General features: G+C 45.7%; 1 protein-coding gene across 1 annotated transcript in view; it reads right to left on the reverse strand.

The window, feature by feature from the left end:
* Positions 1 to 1,152: 1,152 nt before the first annotated feature.
* The window catches only part of HS3ST4 (heparan sulfate-glucosamine 3-sulfotransferase 4), a gene marked incomplete at both ends in the record, with an annotated part of 396,010 nt that continues 377,979 nt past the window's right edge, over positions 1,153 to 19,183 (reverse strand). The window contains one exon of the mRNA XM_082669884.1: positions 1,153 to 1,789. Within this exon, the coding sequence (XP_082526010.1) occupies positions 1,153 to 1,789 (637 nt within the window). The remainder of the gene's footprint in view (positions 1,790 to 19,183) is intronic.

Below are 19,183 nucleotides of genomic sequence, written 5' to 3' on the forward strand. Positions count from 1 at the left end.
CCTCCCCCACCCCCAGACACTGGATCTGATAAATGGAGTCAGCCCTCTTGTCACTGCCCCAATGTGTACCATCTCTGAATTAAGCAAAGGAAGCACGAGATGACCATGTAGGGGAGACGGTGGGACAAAGAGAAGGATGGTGACCGATCCCCTGTGGGTTGTGCTGCTAAAGGTTATTCACGACAAAAGACATGCCAGCTCTCTGGTCCTCGCCCCTCTGGGGACCCTAAGGGACAGAGCCCATCCTGATAGCATGTGTCAGAACCATGCGGCTGAGGGTCTTCAGGGATGGAGACCTCCCACCAAAATGACTGGCTTTCTTTTTTTCACTCCCAGAGATGGCATTCATCTTTCCCAACCTCAGGGCTCTGAGCTCTGCTGCAACCCCCCTGCTCTGAGAGCCGCCCTGTGATTCTGATTCTAAGGAGGCACAGGCTAAGCTTCTCCACCGCCCAGGATACTCACAAAGAGAGAGACTCAACCCCGCTTCGGGGGCTCCTAGAAAGGCTTCCAGGGGTGTCAGCGTTTTTTGGTGAGAAACATGCATGCCTCTGCCTTCATAAGGTGAGGAGGGAGTAAGTCAAAGGTTGTGGGACGAGACCTTTAAGGAGAAGGTTAGAGACACTTTAAGAGGGAGGACCTTGCTCCCTAGGAGTCCTGGAGCAATTGGCCACAATTAGTATTCTGGCAAGATGCCAAAGCAGAGGTTGCTAGAGCAGGGGCCTTTGCCAGATATGGGGCTAGAACTCGGGCTTCCCAGATTAAAGTGAGAGACTCCGGCCGAAAGTTGACCTTCCTTTCTTTTTTGTCATTTAAACAAACATTCATGCCACTGTCTCTGACCTTGACAACTATTTACGTGTCCTGTCTTCAGACTTGATTAACGAGCAGAAGACAAGAATTAGCAGTGGATTCTGGTGGCCATCTGGTCAACCAGATGCTGCTACCCAGGCAGGCCTGGTACCCTCATGAGTATGCCATGGGATCCATCCCTTTGCCTAAGTCAACAGCGTTGGAAGCAATCCTGATTGGACAAAGGAGGAGATCTACTTGGCACCCCAGCAAGCCTGAGGCTGCAGACCCTGGGGGATTCAGGACTCAGGTAAGGAGCCTCCCTAGCTATTCACCAGCCTTCCCTCCACATCTCTAGCCTCATTTGTCACCCTCTTCCTGTTCCCACTGGAAATTTTGACCAGTCATTTGGTAAAACATCATGTTGAAGGGTTTGTAGAATTTCCGCAGTCTGTGGATCACATCGGGGTCGATGCGGGGATGAGTCCGACCTTTGCTCTTGCCTAGGCACCTGGGGGCGCTGCTGTCTTCTGGCTTCTTTAGGCAAGGGAACCCCTTGGTTTTGTTGAAATAGAAATGCTTCTCAGTCACAACGCGCTTGAGGCCTAGAAAATCCTGTACTTTGGCCATTTCCCCGGCGGGGTCCACTATGAGTCGCTCACCGCTGACGAAGAGGATCTGAGAGAGGGGGAAATACTGGAGCCAGTTTTCCAGATGCAGAGCATAGATCCCTATTCGAATGGCACTCCAGGAGGCATCGATCAGCCCTAGGGTCCGATTTTTGAAGGCCAGCACCTCGAAGGTGGGGATCTCGGGTTTCTTTGACAGTGTCTGGGTGTAATCGGAGATGGCCCTGGTCACGGGGTTTCTCACCACCACGATGAGTTTGATGTCCTTGGCCATGGAGTGGATGCGCTTGGGGGCCTCATTTGTCACAAAGTAACTTGGTGTCTTCTCCATGGTTAACTGCCCATCCAAAGTCTTAGGCATCACATTTCTGGAAGACGGAGGAAAACAAAAGAGTGATTATTCCTGTCCAGAAATAACTGAACTTGTTGCACGAAATGTATGATATAAATAGCCCAGTGGGGAGCTACCCAATAAAATTCATGTATAGTTGGGAGTTCTTTTTGGACTATATATCCCTCTATAGTTCTGATTATAGTATTATCAGAAAAAGCAGCATAAAGCTTGCGCAATTCATTCATGGGAATCTTATGCACCTCCATTTAAATTTCTGCTCTATCTTTTACCAGTTATGTTTAACCGAGATCGACTCTTAATTTCTCTATGTATTAGTTTTATAATCTCTGAAATGAAGACAATGATAGCACCTACTTCACACAGTTGTAAAAAGATTAAGGGAGATAATGCTTTTAAAGCATTTAGCACAGAATTTGGCATGTGTAAGATCTTAATAAATCAGGGATATGATTGTTGTAGTATCTTTGAGAGAGCGTTTGAGCTCAACAAGACCTCAAAGATGATCTAGTCCAGGGGTTGGCAAACTACTGCCTGCCTCCTGTCATTGTATGGCCCACAGCTAAGAATGATTTTTCATCTTTAAAGGATGGGGAAAAAAACAAAATAATAAGACTAAAATTTTGTGATGCATGAAAATTATATGTAATTCAAATTTCAATGCTTATAAATAAACTTTTATTGGAACACGGCCACACATTCCTTTCTGTGGCTTTTTGCATCTACATCAGCAGAGTGGAGTAGTTGCAACAGAGATTGTATGACATGCAAAGCTGAACACATTTCCTATCTGGCCCTTTAAGAAAACATTTCTTGACCCCTAACCTAATCCAAAGGCATCTTTATGCAAATGAGGAAACTGAAGCCCAGAGACAGGGAATCAGACAGGCCTTGTGACCTCAGCAATTTGAGTCACATCCCTGAGCCTTATTATCCTCATCTGTAAAAATCCTAAAACTTGCTTCAAGTTCAGTTGAGGATGAAACGAATGACATATAGTGTGACAGCATCTAGCATAGAATTAGTTTTATACATGGAATTTCTTCTTTCTTGGCTCCCAAGGTTGCCCAGTGACCCAGTGATAGATCCCACAGCAGGAGGCATATCTCTTGGTTTCCTTTCCAAGGTTGCTTCTCCAAACCCACCCCTCCATCCACGTTTGCCTTCAGAGTGGCCTTGTCTTACTTGGGAACTTCAAGAGATTAAAGTAGTTTGATGTACTTGTACCTGTCGGTACAGCAGGTCATCTGCCACCACGTGCTCCATCCATCTCCATTAAGTCCATTCACTTCCGAGCCTTGCACCAAAGTGGTACATTTAGGATTACACAAGACCTCTTTGTTATGATGACATGCTTTTAAGTGTCTCAGCTAATAAAACTTAATACAGACGAAGATCCCTCAGCTTCCCCTACCATAATTAAATGTATTTACTATTGCGTGTGTGGAGAAGGAAGGATTCTTCTTTTATCTCTAATTCACATGCTCTGTCAATAGTTAATTGCTACTGGGTTCTGAGCGTTCTCGGCAAGCATTTCTGTCAGGCAACAGGCACTTGCCTAATGTAGAGAAATTCACATGGAGGTTGATGTGGTTCGTGTATAATGGTTGGGCAGTGAGGAGTTTTCAGATCAAAGCAATAGCCCTGGCCATAAATAATCATGCTCATCTTGAACTGATATTATCTCCCCAGTATTTTGAAAGTGTTCATGTTTGTGTGCCTGTTTGGCTCTTATCAGGTTTAATTGTGACGTTTGGAGGGGCGGGGCTAAGGACCACAGTTTTACGGGAGTCACGTGTGCCTGATTTAAGACTTCTGACGACCTATGTCACCTTGATGAAGTGCCTAAACCCACTCTGAATCTCCATTTTCTCATCTAAAAAATAGGGTTAAAAAGAGTCCCTCCCTTACAGGATTGTAATGAAGATTGAACGCCATAAGGCAGGTAAATCACTTAGAATACTGTCCAGTGAATGCCAGAATTTTAAGAGGCACAAGAGCATTGGCACAGCAATTCTTAGAGAAGAGTAAGGAGAAGATATTTCCGTTTGACCAAATGGAAAAGGTGAACAACGTGGGAACTAAGGAACTGATCTAGAAAAGAAGGATATTCTGATTCAAGCCAGTGTCATCAACCGTTCTTCCTGATCTGGAGGCTGGTGAGCAATGGGGAAGCTGCTACTAGTTCAGCTGAAGTTGAAAGAATATACTGATATCCTACTTTTCTTCCAGTTGGAGAGAGAGATTCTCTTCTTTTATTACAGAACTCATTTCGTAGTATAAAAATATTAAATAAATGTTGATGCATAAAATGCTGAAGATAGATATTTTTACATGGCCTCTTCCAGACTTTTGCCCCTCAGATATATCTTGCTTCTTTTAATTTGCTGTATTTTTCTTTAGCAAGGAGCAGCTGCTAGGTTTTTCTTCTCCTCCAGTCTCTGCCAGTCACTTCTTAGACCTCAGTGTTGATCTTTATGTTGACAAATGCATCTCCTTCACTTCAGCTAATTGTTACAGTCTGTCAAGATCTGTGTTGATCTCGAGTCTTTTATCTGAAGCATCTGAGATAAATGGTACCCAGCCTATAAGCCGGCGTGTATAGGAGTAATTATGTGACTAGCTCAGTGCTCGGTGCAGAAGGCAATGAGAGGAGCAGGGCTAGAGAAGGCAATAGAGAAGGTAGAGGGAGCAGAGGCGCCTAAATGGCTTTGATCGTCATGTTACAGATGGATTACACCAGGCACTTGAGGACAGTTCCTGCATTGGGGGCACACATGGTAAAACCATCTATCTCATTAAGCCAAGATACGACTGTTGTTGCATGAGATATACAGGATTCTTTGCTGGTAAGAAGCTATCCAGTAACTGCTCAAAATCAATGGAGTAGCAGTACCCCCTTTCCAAAAATGATTCTGAATCAGTTATATTCATTCATTCATTCATTTGTTCCATAAACGCTCACTTCCATAAATGGCAATATACTAGTGAACAGAACAGACAAGGTCCGTTCCCTGACAGAGCTTCCAGTGTTACTACGACATCTGATAAAAGGAGAGTTCTTTATAGCATCACATAAATGACTATTTTAATCAACAGAGTGGGGTATCATTACTATTTCACTTTTAGAGAGAAGGAAACAGACTCAGAACCTAAAGATACTTTTTCGAAGTCTCACTGGGTGAGTATATCCTTGGTTCCTAAGCTCACTGGCCAAGCAAACACCTACCACCAGTTTCTGGCAAAGAGCAGGTGCTGAATAAATACCTGTTGAACGAATGGATGAATAAACCATTCATCTCCTGTCCTAAGGTGAGGCTTTGGTGTGATGGGTTTTGTTGTCCTAATCTGGTCATTTCTCAGGCCTTGTCCCCTCACCAGTCTTCTCACCTGGGCCCACGACCCAGCATCTATTTCTGTATCTATCCTAGTGTCTCTGTTCCTAAAAGACTAGAGAGGGCAGTCTACGTGTAAGACCAACTTCTCCCAAAGTGGGCTTTGGATGTTGTCTCCCTCTACTTTCTCAGGAATGATTCATCCCAAGTTTCCTTCTCTCTCCTGGTTTTAGGGAAGTTCTTCTCGACTGGGTCTGACATTTTGACTGCCCATGTTCTCACATCTCTATGTGCTTGAGGAATGGGGAGGAGACCAGTCATGCCACAGGGGAGTGAGCAAAGCTAAGGAAGTGAGAAAATAAGGTCAAGGGGTGGGGAGGGAAAGACCACAGGGGGTCTTAGGGGCCACGGGAAGACACTGGGTTTTATTCCATGTGTGATGAGAAACCACTGAAGAACATGAAACAAGACAACATAAAATTTACATTTTAAGAGATTTTTTTTTTTCCTGGCTGCTTTGCTGAGAACACACAGGCATGTGGCAAGAGCAGAAGGAAGGCAGCCTGTTAAGAGGCCATTTCAGGAGAGCAGGTTAGAGATGGGGGTGGCAGGAATGCAGGTGGAGAGGGCAACCTGGGAAGCAGTGTTCACAATTAGGATGTCTTTAAAAGGTAGGGCCAACAGTCCTTTAGGATGGTTGGGATGTGTGTGCAAGAGAGAGACAGAGAGTATCATAGAAGACTCCAAGATTGTTGGCCTGAGCTAATGGGTAAGTAGTAGTGCAGTTTATTGACGTGGAGACAACTGAGAAAGAAGCTAGTTTCAGGGGAAGATACCAAGTCTGATTTTGGACTTGGAATCTGAGATACTCAAGCGAAGGAGTTGAGTAATCATCCTGATACAGGAGTCTGGAACTCAAGGGAGATCCCACTTGGAGGTGGACATTTATATCATGAGTTCACAGCCCACCTGCCAGAAAGTAGGGTGAAGGAATGTCAGATTCTCTTCACCTTCACGAGTAGAAGGTGGGACCTAACCTCTGCCTATCTGGGGAGTTCTCCTGGATAAGGAAAAGCATTCAGATGCTGGTGTGCAAAGCAAATCTTTAAATTCCATAGCAAAGATTTTCACTAACTCCTTTGAATGTCCAGGGTCTTTGATAACTTCCTGTATTACAGAGCTTAGGAGAATGTCATAATATGGTTGGTTCCCACCCCTCCATGGCTAAGCTCAGTTTCCGGAAGCCAAGGGCAATGTTTTATTCACCTTTGTATCCCCAGTGCCTGCCGCGTGGCAGCTGCCCCATAACTATGTGTGGTTATTAGATGAACGAACGAATGACATACGAATGGAAACAGGATCCCCAGCAGTCAGGAGAATTGGGGCAGCTTGGAGGGCTCCTCTAAGTAGGTTTCCCTCACGTGGGGTTCAGTGTTTCTGAATTCCAAGCCATCCCTCATCTGAAGGACCCTGCACTGCAGTGTGTACCATATGGTGAGAAAACACTGCATCTGGGCTTGGAACGGCTCGTTAACAGTATCTGGGGTGCTCAGAGCAGCCGTGACATCAGCGTCAACACACAGTCCTGAAGCGAGAATCAGCCTGCAAGATCACACAGCTGCTCTCACAACCCCAAATGTTTATGAGACACGATCCAACTCGCTCGCCCTCCACCACCTCCACTCTGCTGGTGGGGGAGCTGGGCGGAGCACAAGCCCCATCTGGATGCAGGTCAGCATCCAGGGCTTCATAGGAAACAACAATAATAGCGATCCTACAGTAGTTATCATACGCCATTTATCCAGTGCTCACTCTGTGCTGTTTGGTGGTTGAGAGTTCAAATTCTGACACCAGATCAATGTCTCTAAGCACGTTCAGACACTGGGCTCTACAGCCTGGTGGTTAAGAGCATAGCCTCCAGAGGAACCAAATTTGGATCCACTTATTAGCTCTGTGACTCCGGGCAAATTACTAACCCAAGTTGCATTATCTGGAAAACAGGCGTCATACTGATAATACCCATTTCATAGGGATTTTGTGACAATGATATGAGTTAATGCCTAAAAGATTGCCTCACAGATAGTAGGCTTACAATACATTAGCCGTGAATTTTTAAAACAACTTTCTTAAGAAGGTACTACTACCTTCACCACTTCAGAGGTCAGGAAACTGAGGCTCAGTGAAATTGATCTGTTAGTCCAAAGTAACAGGAGGTAGCGTTGAAATTCAACCCCAGGTCTGTCGTGAACTTTAGCCAGACCTCTTAGTTACTGCCTGGCAATGCTTAACCAAACGACAGAGGCTCAACAAGGTTACGTGACTGGCCCAAGGTCACTCTGCTGGTGGATGGCAAAGCTGAATCTTAAACTGAGCCTCATTATGTGTGTTGTAAAGGTGGGCTGTCACTGACTCACCACTGGGAGTTACAGAAACCCAGGCCAGAAGCCCCAGAAATTCTTGCCAGATCAAACTCCATCATTCGGTTTGCGACATCTCTCTCCGGGGCGTCATCAATTGAAGCAAATGGACACCATCACGAATGCCGAGGGAGAAGGCAGTCACCCGTATTAGATGTAAAGAGCCCGTGCTCTCTGGAAGGGTTAGCAGCTGAGCTTGCCTTTCGCTTGCCTGAATCAGAGGTATATGGGCACCTCACATTTTCCCAAATGCATTATCCAGTGGGGTAAATGGTGCATAAATGAGCAATATTTTCTGAGGCCTCCAGATAAACTGTAACCCAAGAGAATGGTGGTTAGAGCCAGGGCATGAGGTAAGGCTGTTTCTTCTGCACCGAGGAAAGAAACTTAGAAATTCAATCGGGCGCCTGCTACTCGCCAAGCATCGAGACGGGCAATTTCACATATTATTCTGGCTGAACTGCACAAGGAGCATACAATTCACTGAGCCCATTATAGAGATGTGGAAACTGAGTCAAAGAGACAATAAACCCCGCTCAGGACTACTTTTCGGCCTCATTCTTTTGGAAAGTTCATGCTGCTTTTCAAATCCAAGTTTATGAATCCTGGAATCCCTGAAGATGAAAAGTCAAACCCTTTGGAAACCACATTTCTTACGTAAACACCCAAGAAAAGCAGCCTTTGCCAGGGCCATACGGCTAAGGACCAAACTGAAGGTGAGACAGAAGGGATCCCGAGTTATAGCTCTGACTTAAGAATTAACTTGCAAATGCATTTAGGACAAGGACTTTTCCCTCTCTGGACCTGTACCATGAAAGGGCTGTGTTAATATGAACTCCCTCATTCATTCCAACGAGTGTTTGCCGGCGCTTATGATGTCGGGTATATAGCGATGCCAAAGCAGGCATGGTACCTGCCCTGCAACAGACTGCGAGTCCTTTGAAGGACACACCTGAACTTCCCATTTTTGTAAAGTGGTCTGTGCTTCAGATGAGGCATCTCTGGTGTGGGCAGAGGTCGCTTTTCAGACAAAATCACACCTGCCACCAAGAGGGAGAAGGAGGTGACAGAAAAGTGAGGGCAGAGGAGAGGAAAGGAGGGAGAGAGCGGAAGCAAAGAATGAAGGCACCTAGAAGCGACAGGAAGGAGAAATGAAGACAAGAGGAAGGAAAGGACTGAGGAAGGAAGGGGAGGAAGAAGGCAAACAGAAGGAGCTGGGCTTTGAAGAAACACAAAGAATTTGAATAACTGGAGAAGAATGAGGAAAGCATTCCAGTTTTGAATGACACATGACCACAGTGTTGTTGTTTTCTTTTTCAGTACGCGGGCCTCTCACTGCTGTGGCCTCTCCCGTTGCGGAGCAACGGAGCTCAGTGGCCATGGCTCACGGGCCCAGCCGCTCTGCGGCATGTGGGATCTTCCCGGACCGGGGCACGAACCCGCGTCCCCTGCATCGGCAGGCGGACTCTCAACCACTGTGCCACCAGGGAAGCCCGACACATGACCACATTGTGGCAGAAAAGAGCAAACCCGGATCCCAGGCACTTCTGTGGTTTTAAAGTTTGTGCCAGGCAGGTACAGATACTTTAGGATCTATGAAGGAAAAAGAGAGAAAACCATTTATCTGTTCATGAATTTGGCAACTGTCGTGTGCCAGGTACATTAGGAGATAAAATGAAGAGCAAGATGTGCCCTGAAGAAGTTCACATCTCCTGAAAGAATAAAAATAGTCTGTGAGGTCTATCCTTGTCTCTGAGGATTCACGGAGTCCCATGAGTTTCAGGTGGAGAATCACTCCTGGCTGAGGGTCGACTTGATTCCAGAGTCCACAGTCACCTCCTTTAGAAGCTTGTCAGTGGGTGCTCTTCCTGACAAAGGCGGGTGGCTCAGCGTTTGACTTCAGGGTTCCATCTCTGAACCACAAGTGGCTTTAGTAACTCATTTCATGTCTTTTATCCTCAGTTCCATCATCTGTCAAATGGGTATAATAGCATCTCCTCCTCATTCAGAAGAAAAGGTATCAGGCATCCTGGCACAGAGCAAGTATTGGTAAATGTCCCCCCTTGTTATTGCTGCTAGTGTAACGTAGCACATAGTAGGTACAAACAAATTTATTTGTTGAATGAGTGAAGGAGACCAGCCTTGCTTAAACTCTGAATCTAAATAACTATTACTGGTTGCCTAATATATACACCCCTCTGTAAATGATGACCCTGATTCATGGAAACCCACGTCTCCAATGGGCGTTGATACGACCCACTCTGAGAGCACCAAACAGCTTCTGTTTAGCATAGATTCCAGTGAATTCCTAGAAATCTCTTTCTCCTCGCCATCCCAGGCTGCCCAAGCATTTGGGAAGCTTCAGTGCTAGGCAGAGCTTGGCCACTTTATGGGGCCCATACCTCAAATGGCACAAATCCTAGGCTTGCTTTTATTTCTCCTTGTCACCCCTGGCTTTTCCCAGTTCCCCCCCAGGGCTTCAGCATCAATAGGCCACCATATGACAGAAGCTGACTTGTTCATATGGATTTTGTTTTTGTTTTTGTTTTTGCGGTACGCGGGCCTCTCACTGTTGTGGCCTCTCCCGTTGCGGAGCACAGGCTCCGGACGCGCAGGCTCAGCGGCCATGGCTCACGGGCCCAGCCGCTCCGCGGCACGTGGGATTCTCCCGGACTGGGACACGAACCCGCGTCCCCTGCATCGGCAGGCAGACTCTCAACCACTGCGCCACCAGGGAGGCCCCATATGGTTTGATTTAGAAAACACATATGGACAAAAAACAACTATGAATTTGACAATCCCTTAAAATGAATTTGTGACTGAGTCATCACCACTGAATCTACATTTTTGAATGTGGCCATGTGTGCGCGTATGTGTGTGTATGAGATTTTTATTGATGTAGTTTATACTCAGTGTTTGGTATCTATAGGGATGTGAAGGTCCCTGCAATAATTCTCAAGCCCACAGGTTTCTAAAATCTAAACCTTTGCCTACTTACAACCTCAGCTCCATCAGTGCCTTCTTACCCACAACTCTCCCTCCAATCCCTCCTCTCTTGTTATTGGACCATCTCACTCCAGAGATTCGAAAACAAGATGCTCCCTGATTTTGAATTCACAAGATTACGGCTCACTTCACCTGCCCCTGACTGGGGATTCCACCCAGAGTATACTTCTCTGATCCTTTATTCATACACATTCAAAGAGTGTCCCACTGCAGAACCTCACACACCAACTTCTATTAGCTGTTTTATTGTATTTTCTTTCCTCGGGCTCGGCGTTTCAAAGGGCAGGTGCCACAATTAAATGATGATTATGGAGGCGTCAGCGGTGTCTGCCTGGGCACCTTGTGCTCACGATTTAACAGACGGTGACAGGAGAGGGCTCCTCTCGGGAAGGCCCCGTTCCAGGTCTCTCCGCCGCACACTGCACTCCCAGCTGTGCGTCTGCTCATCACTGCCTTGGGGGTGCTGCCAGCCCTGCTTCCTTCTCACCTGCATCCTGCGGCTGGCCAAGCCCTGCTTGCTCCTGCTGAGTCTGCCCCTGTCACCCTTTGCATGTCTCAGCCCTACTGTGTGGCTCTATCCTGGCTCTGCCATCCTCACTCTAACGGACTTTGGGAAACTTATTTAACCACGTCAAGCCTCAGTTTCCTCATACAATGGGTATCACAAGCAAGACCTATCTCAGAGCATGTTTTATGAAGGTTGAAAGGGCCGGTGCTTATGATGCTGCTGTAGAATGAATGTGTGTGCCCCCCTCCACACAAGTCATATGTTACATCCTAACACCCAATGGGATGGTATTGGGGGTGTGGCCTTTGAGAGGGGATTAGGTCATGAGGGTGGAGCTCTCATGAATAGAATTAGTGCCCTTATGAAAGAGACCCCAGAAAGCTCCCTCCCACCTTCTGCCGTGTGAGGGCATAGTGAAAAGATAGCCCTCTATGAGCCAGGAAGCAGGTTCTCACCAGGCAGTGAATCTGTCAGCATCTTGATCCTGGAATTCTCAGCTTTTAGAACTGTAAGAAATAAATGTTTGCTGCTTAAGCCCCTCAGTCTATGGTATTTTTGTTACAGCAGCCAGAATGAATGAAGGCTTAAGCACAGAGCCTGGAAGGAATTAACTGCTGAGTACAAGTGTTAATTATTGTTGCTATTATATATGAACCCTGTTTACTCACTGTGCATTCACAGAGAATGCCATCTTAGGACCTGTGTTGACCGTGAGGTTATTTCATGTTTATCTCACATGCATCCTTAAAACAAACTTTGCTTTTGTAAATAATTTGTACGTGTCTCTTCCTTGTGATGCAAGGAATCTAACTGGCTAGACCGATATATATATAATAAAGCACTGGATGTTTTATTGGTGGAAGGGCTGCTCAGGTCGACTCATGCCTGCCCATGGAAACTTGTTAAATAACTCGGTCAAGATGGAGGCATCCATGCATATGAAGGACAGGTGTGAATGGTGCTGGGAAGAACAATATTTTGTCACACGGCCAGGCACCAACTCTAGTGTTGAAGGAAACTTGTTCTCTCCGCCAACAGAATGCAGCCCAGAAACCCCCCTTTTCCCTACATCTGGCCAGGATGGCAGGACCTGCTCTCCTACAAAGTGCCCAAGTAAGAGCCTTCCAGGTGTGTCCTTGAGATATTTCCTTCATAAGGGTGCATCCCCAAATCAAGATCTCTAGCTTCAATGATGTAAAGCACAATCATAAATTCATCAGTGTACCCTACTGTGCCTGTACTTAGACCTGACTTTCACAGCTTGGAGCGCATGAAATACTCAACAGATTTTCAAACCCATCCATCTGATCATATAACAGATGGAGAAATGACAAATAGGAAAGAAGATCAGTGCACAACTAGAAAGATATACATAAACAGGCACACATACTGTGCCCCAAAGATTGAAGATTCTAATGTTATATCATCACATATTCACGCACACTGATCTCCTACGGAGGGTTTCTCTTTTTCACACACACACACACACACACACACACACACACACACACACACACACACACACACACACACCCCTCTACTGGTCCCACAACTGGCTCCTTCTTATTATTCAAGTCTTGGCTCAAACATCACCTACTCAGAGGGCAATCCCCTTCCCCAGGCACCATCTAAATCACTCTCCTTCACACCAGCCTCTTTTGTTCCCTTCCTAGGGCTTCTTGTTATCTGACATTATCTTGCTTATGTGTTCATTTTCTTGTGTCTTGTCTGTCTGTCCTAAAGGAAACAAGCTCCCAAGAAGGAAGACAGTTGGGCACTTCTGTATCCTGCTGAATCTCCAGCATCTCGCTTAGTGCCTAGAACTGAGACATAGGTCTCAGTAAATATTTGCCCAATGATGGAAGAGATGAAGGAAAGAAGAGGGAAAAAAGCACAGTTGGAAAGAAGAGAAGGGAGAATAAAGGAAAAGAGGAAGGAAGGAGGAGAGGGAGGGAGGAAGGGAAGGAGGAAGGATAGGAGGAAAGAAAGTTAGGAAGAAGGATGGAGAGAGCTGGCTTCTTCCCATCATTCAGGTCTCATATTAAGTGTCTGGCTTTGGATTATTATGAAAGCCACTAGCCACATGGAACTATTTAAATTTAAATTAATTAAAATTAAATTGAATTAAAGATTTAATTTCTCAGGGACTATAGCCACATCTCAAGTGCACAATAGCTACAAATGGCCAATGGCTACTGTGCTGGAGGTACAGCTCTAGTATATTCCATCATCACGTAACATTCTATTGGGTAACGCTGGTCTGGTCCATCAGCTATGATTTTTGTGACATCAACATACCACTCAGAAGTCATCTCTCAGAGAGGCTTTCCCTGATCATTCTATCAAAAATCATGCCTGCTCCAAGTTACTGTCTATCCCATTGTCTGGTTTCTCTTCTTGTTCACACCGTGTGGCATTGGCCAAGATTTGGAACTATCTACTTCGCTCACGAGTTCACATGATTTCTGATGCCCTTCTACCCGGAACTGCACTCTGCAATGGCAGGACTTTGTCTTATTCACTAGGTACTATGTCTGTCTCTAATGGAGCACTGTATATAACAGGTACTTAATAAATGACAATGAATAAACGAATGACCCCTCTGGATGTGCACATTTACATTTTTACACATTGTACACATTTTACTCATTTCATGCACCCATGCAGCAAGACAAGGGCAGTGAAGTAAGGTCTAAGCTGGTGGTAGGTGGGCCTCCATCTCTTCACCTCCAGCTGGTGAGAAGGTGGGAAAGGCTGAGAGCTGATGCTGCCTCTTGCTCACGGCCCAACCCCCTTCACTGAGGCTCTGCACATCTTGCCAGACTTCTCAGGGGCTGGACTCAGCGTCCTGGCCAGGCTCTAGCACCAAGGGGCGGGAGCCTTGGGAAAATCCAGGTCCACGGAGCTGTGCTGCTGGCTGGCTGGGGAGGAGCACATACAAAGTCACAGCCTTGGGTTTACCTGGTGGCGCAGTGGTTGAGAGTCCGCCTGCCGATGCGGGGGACGCAGGTTCGTGCCCCGGTCCGGGAAGATCCCACATGCCGCGGAGCGGCTGGGCCCGTGAGCCATGGCCGCTGAGCCTGCGTGTCCGGAGCCTGTGCTCCGCAACACGAGAGGCCACGACAGTGAGAGGCCCGCGTACCGCAAAAAAAAAAAAAAGTCACAGCCTTTGCTGCATGTCTGATCAATTGCCTACAAACTTCTTCCTCTCACATCTATCCACAGTGACACCGCAGTCATGGTATCAGCATGTTAAGGAAGCTCCATTTCTGGAGGATGTTTTCAGGGGGAATGAATATTCCCTTGCTGTTCTCTTTTTACGCTCCTCCCTAGACCCTCTCACAATAGTCCTGGCAGAGTAAGATTCTGCTTATGCTGAAAGATCCCAGGGAAGCAGGACACTGCCCCCAGATGACTGTGGATCTCATCTTCTGCCTGGACTCACTCTTCCTGGTCTACAGAATTTTTGGTCCCATTCCGGAGCTCAGTGCACACTTGATATGCTGCCTTGGGAAACGGGCTTCCTCTTTACTTGGCAACCTGTGTGGATGTGTTCTCAATAAGCCTCAAACCTGTGTGCCTTGAATTGGGTAGATATGCTACTCTGATTCCAGGGGAATCAGATGTTTCCCTTTCTAGGTCCAGATGGCTGGCTTAGTTGCAGAAAAACATAATACCATTGACTCCTCTACAGACAGATGTTTCCCACTGCCTACAGCTCCCCATCTGCCTTCAGTCACCCCTGACCGTCTTTCATCATTAGTCTCATAGCTTAGCCCTCCTGCACAGAGCCCGGTCTCTTTGGGTGAATATGTATGCACTTGGGAGTATGGTGACACAAATAGTATACTACCCCATGCAGCATTCTAAAATTTGGGTTTCTGCTCGGTGCTTTGTGACCACCTAGAGGGGTGGGATAGGGACGGTGGGAGGGAGATGCAAGAGGGAGGAGATATGGGGATATATGTATATGTATAGCTGATTCACTTTGTTATAAAGCAGAAACTAACACACCATTGTGAAGCAGTTATACTCCAATAAAGATGTTAAAAAAATAAAATAAAATTTGGGTTTTCTACTCAAGAATCCTTCTTGATCTCTACGTCTGTGTCTCTATTTCTGCTTTGCAAATAAGATCATCTATATATGTATACGTATAGCCGATTCACTTTGCTGTACGGTAGAAAGTAACACAACATTGTAAAGCAACTACACTCCAATAAAGTTAATTTAAAAAAAGAAAAAGAAAAAAAGAATACTTCTTGAGATTTTCCCTTATCAGTTCACTTCCCATTTTTAAATGGATGTTGCGTTCTATAGCATATGCAAACCCCAGTTTACTTAGCCATTTCCCTGTAAAGGCTCCTTGCATTGTCATCAGTTTTCCATGACGGCAAAGAAGGCTAACGCGAGCACCTTTGCACACGCCTCTCTTTGTACGTACCCATTCGAGTATTTTCCTAACGCAGCCCTCCATGGTGGTCATGCCAAAGTATGCTCCGCTCATACCGTGTGAGGATATATACCCCTGTCCCCTCACCAGCGCCTAATGGTACTGACCCTTTTTATTTCACCAACCTGGTGAGAACCATCCTTCAGGACTCAGCCCACATGCCCTGTTTGCCCCAGGATGACAAGACACTTCCCTGCTGTGGACTCTGCTGCCTGGTCTATTTCTACCATTGACTCATCCCACAATATGGCACATATGTACTTCCTAGTCTCCTTTATCAGACTCTGAGCAACTTGGGGAAAAGGCCAAAATGGCTCCCAGGAAAAGCTTGCTTGGTTGGACCAGATTAATCCCCCTGCTCTTTCCAGATGCTATAACAGACCTTTGCCAGGAATGCTTGTGCCCCTGGCAGCACCAGGAACAGGTGGAGTGTCATGTGAACCTTGGGCATTGAGAAATATTGATGGGAAAATAATCTATGCAGAAGTGAGTGTGACTGGGTGTAACCAAGCAGAAGTAAGGGAGGGACAAAACTCAAAGGAAGGGTCTGCTGGCAAGAATAAACTGTAGCCAGGCCCTGCTGACCCCCGCACGTCAGTTCGTCGGTGAGGAGTGCTGTGCTCTGGCCACAGCCCTGCCGTGCGCCCCCTGCACTCTGCATTTTAGCCTCTTAGAATTATCTTGCCATTTCCTGGAAACAATGGATTTTGTCATATCTTAGATTTTGCATATGATGTTCCAGCTTCCTGAAATACCCTTTCCTTCCTGCCCACTGACTGGTGGAGCCCTTGTTCATGGCCTGCCTGATCCAAAGGCCTCCTCCTCTGTACAGCTTCCCTGGAACATATATAATATAGTATAGTATAGCATAATATAATATAATATAATATAATATGATGTAATATAATATAAATATATCATAAATATATACCAACCCATAAATTACTGATAGCGTTGCATCTATCTGTGTGAAGCTCCCCACCATCTCAAACGTTCCCGGATGTTGTGCCAGAGGGGTAGGTGAGAGAAAGAAAGAGGAAGAAGGGGAGGAACAGTGAGTACGTGAGCATTCCGGGAAAATACCACATTGGTAATTAGATGGTCGGCCTGGAAATGATTCTCATCATTTCTGCTAATTGACTGACCAAAACCAGTCTTGTGACCCCCACCCACCCACAAGGGAACAAGAAAGCTGAGAGTTACTAGAGAAATGACCTAAAGATTAAAAAACCCACTCTCCTGAATTTTGAGTTTGCTATTCTCTTGCGTGTGGCTGTATCATATGTTGCATTTCTAAACAATATGCTGTTTAGTTTTGTTGGGTTTTTTTCAAAATGGCATAATACTCTAGTCTTCTGTTAAGTTTTTTAAAACTTAAACAATATCTTTATAAAATCTATTAATGCCATTGCAGTTACTGTTAGTGAATCCATTTTCACTGCCGTATAATATTCCATTGCGTGGACATGGCATTATTTATCCATTTTTTCTGATGATGGACATTGGGGTTGTTTGCTTTATGAACAATGCTGCTATGTAAGTTCTTGTACATGCCTCCTGGTATAAAGGGGAAGAATCTCTCTTGGGTATTTTCCAACTAATGCAAATACTGAATCATGAGCTCTGAGATGCTTACCCTTATAAGATGATGGTGCTTAAGTTATATTCCCTCCACCTGTGCAGAAGAGCTCACATTCATCCTCCTTGTGACTTAATGTCTGCTACTGTCTTACTTTGAATTTCTCTCAGTTTGGGAGATCTTTTTCATTTATTGATGATTTGTGTTTCCTCCTTGTTGAAATATCTGTATCTTTTGCCCATTTTTCTAATGGATTGTTTTTCTTTTTTTATTTATAGGGGTTCTTTGTGTATTCTGGGTACTATGCCTTTGTTATGTAGATCGCAATGATCTTCTCCCAGTTTGTGGCTTAACTTATGACCTTCTTTATATGTATTTGATGGTCAAAAGTCTTAACGTTAAAGTAGATTAATTTACCACTCTTGTGGCTAGCACTTTTGTTTCTTATTTAAGAAATCCTTATCTACCTGAGAATGAAAATATATATATATATATGTGTGTGTGTGTGTGTGTGTGTGTGTGTGTATGGAAATTGAAGGAAAAAATTATGTGGCTCTCTGGGAGAAACCTGTTCTAAGCAGAGGAAACAGTTAGTGCAAAGGTCCTGGGGTAGGAGGGTTCTTAGTGTGCAGAGAGGCAAGGTGGAGGCCAGTGGGACTGGAGACCACGGCAGAAGATGAGATCAGAGAGGTAATGGGAGGCCTGATGATGAAACTTCATTCTGAGTGTGATGGGAAGTCCTTGGAGTTTTTTGAGCAGAAGACTAAGTGTCATGATCTGAATTGCAATTTTCCAGGACCACTTTCCACAGATGAATTGGAATTGACTGCACAGGGATTTAGAAGCTGGGAAGCTCTGAGGAAGCGATTGCAGCTGTCCAGATAAGAGATGATGGTGGGAGTGATGTAGTGGGGAGAGTCTGGGCATACTTGGAAGAAAGAGCTAATAGAATTTGCGGATGGATTGTATTTGGACTGTAAGGGGAATGGGAGGTGTTAGGGTGACTCCAAGGCAACAGCCCCGAGCAACTGGGTTGGAGGAAGACATTGAGAGAAGATCTGGGTTTAGAGTGGGGGAAGATTAGGAGCTCTGCTTCAGACACGTTATGCTTGAGATGATTTTAGACATCCAGATGGAGATGCCTGGCAAGCAGTGAGTCTGGAAGAGATCTGGGTGGAGAAATACTGAATGTTGCCAACACACACAGATGGTATACGCTAAGGTGTATACAAAGACGAGGAAAGGCCCAAGGACTGAGCCCTGTGACACTTCTACATTCATCTCTGGGGTTGGGGGTGTGGGGAGATGGACATGCCAGGAGATGAGCCTCGGAGAGCAGGTGTCTCCAGATGGACAGGACATTTCTGTCCCAGCTGTGTGCTAATTTCTGAGTCCCAGACCTGTGATGCACTGGCAGGGTATCAGTGCCGTGCCCTGTTGCTCCCTCCTCTCTCTTCCTCTACCCCTAGACGAATTACTAGTGCCAGTTAATGTTTGCTCTGGCTCATAAATCCATAACGCCTACCACACAAACCTCAACGGCCTGTAATTGAGACGCACAAACATGCAGAAAAGATTGTGTGCGTGGAAGGTATAAATGATGCTGTCACCCGAGGCTGCTGCAGGAAACAGGGCCACCGACACGGTGACTGCATTCTGCATTTGCTACCTAAACAGCCTGCCTCCCTTTGCCGCTGCCACCCTGGAAGGTAGAGGAAATTAGCTGTCAATATTTTACAGCTGGTTATTTGCAGGAGTAAATCACAGCTCATTTTGCCACGGAGTCAATGGAAGGAGCATGAGTTTCTTTTTCTTCCAGGGGTTGTTTGTGATGTCATCTTCCTGGTTTCATCCTGCATTTAACTTAGTCCTCAGCATGTTTGTGTCTTTGTAGTGTAAGTTATTCTGTGTCTCCTGGATGGGCAGGAGTGGTGGGATGGGGGTGAGGTGGAGAAAGGAAGCAGGATTTCTCTTAGTGCTCCAACACTGGGGCCCACTGGGTACCAATGCTCATCAATCAGCAATTTATTAATTCATTTACTAAGCAATTTCTGACTGATCACTGTATAACAGATGGTCTGCTAAGTCCCAGAAGATGAAGATCAGTATTAC

The sequence above is a fragment of the Grampus griseus genome (genome assembly GCF_964374135.1).
Source record: "Grampus griseus genome assembly, chromosome: 14".
Lineage (NCBI taxonomy): Eukaryota > Metazoa > Chordata > Mammalia > Artiodactyla > Delphinidae > Grampus > Grampus griseus.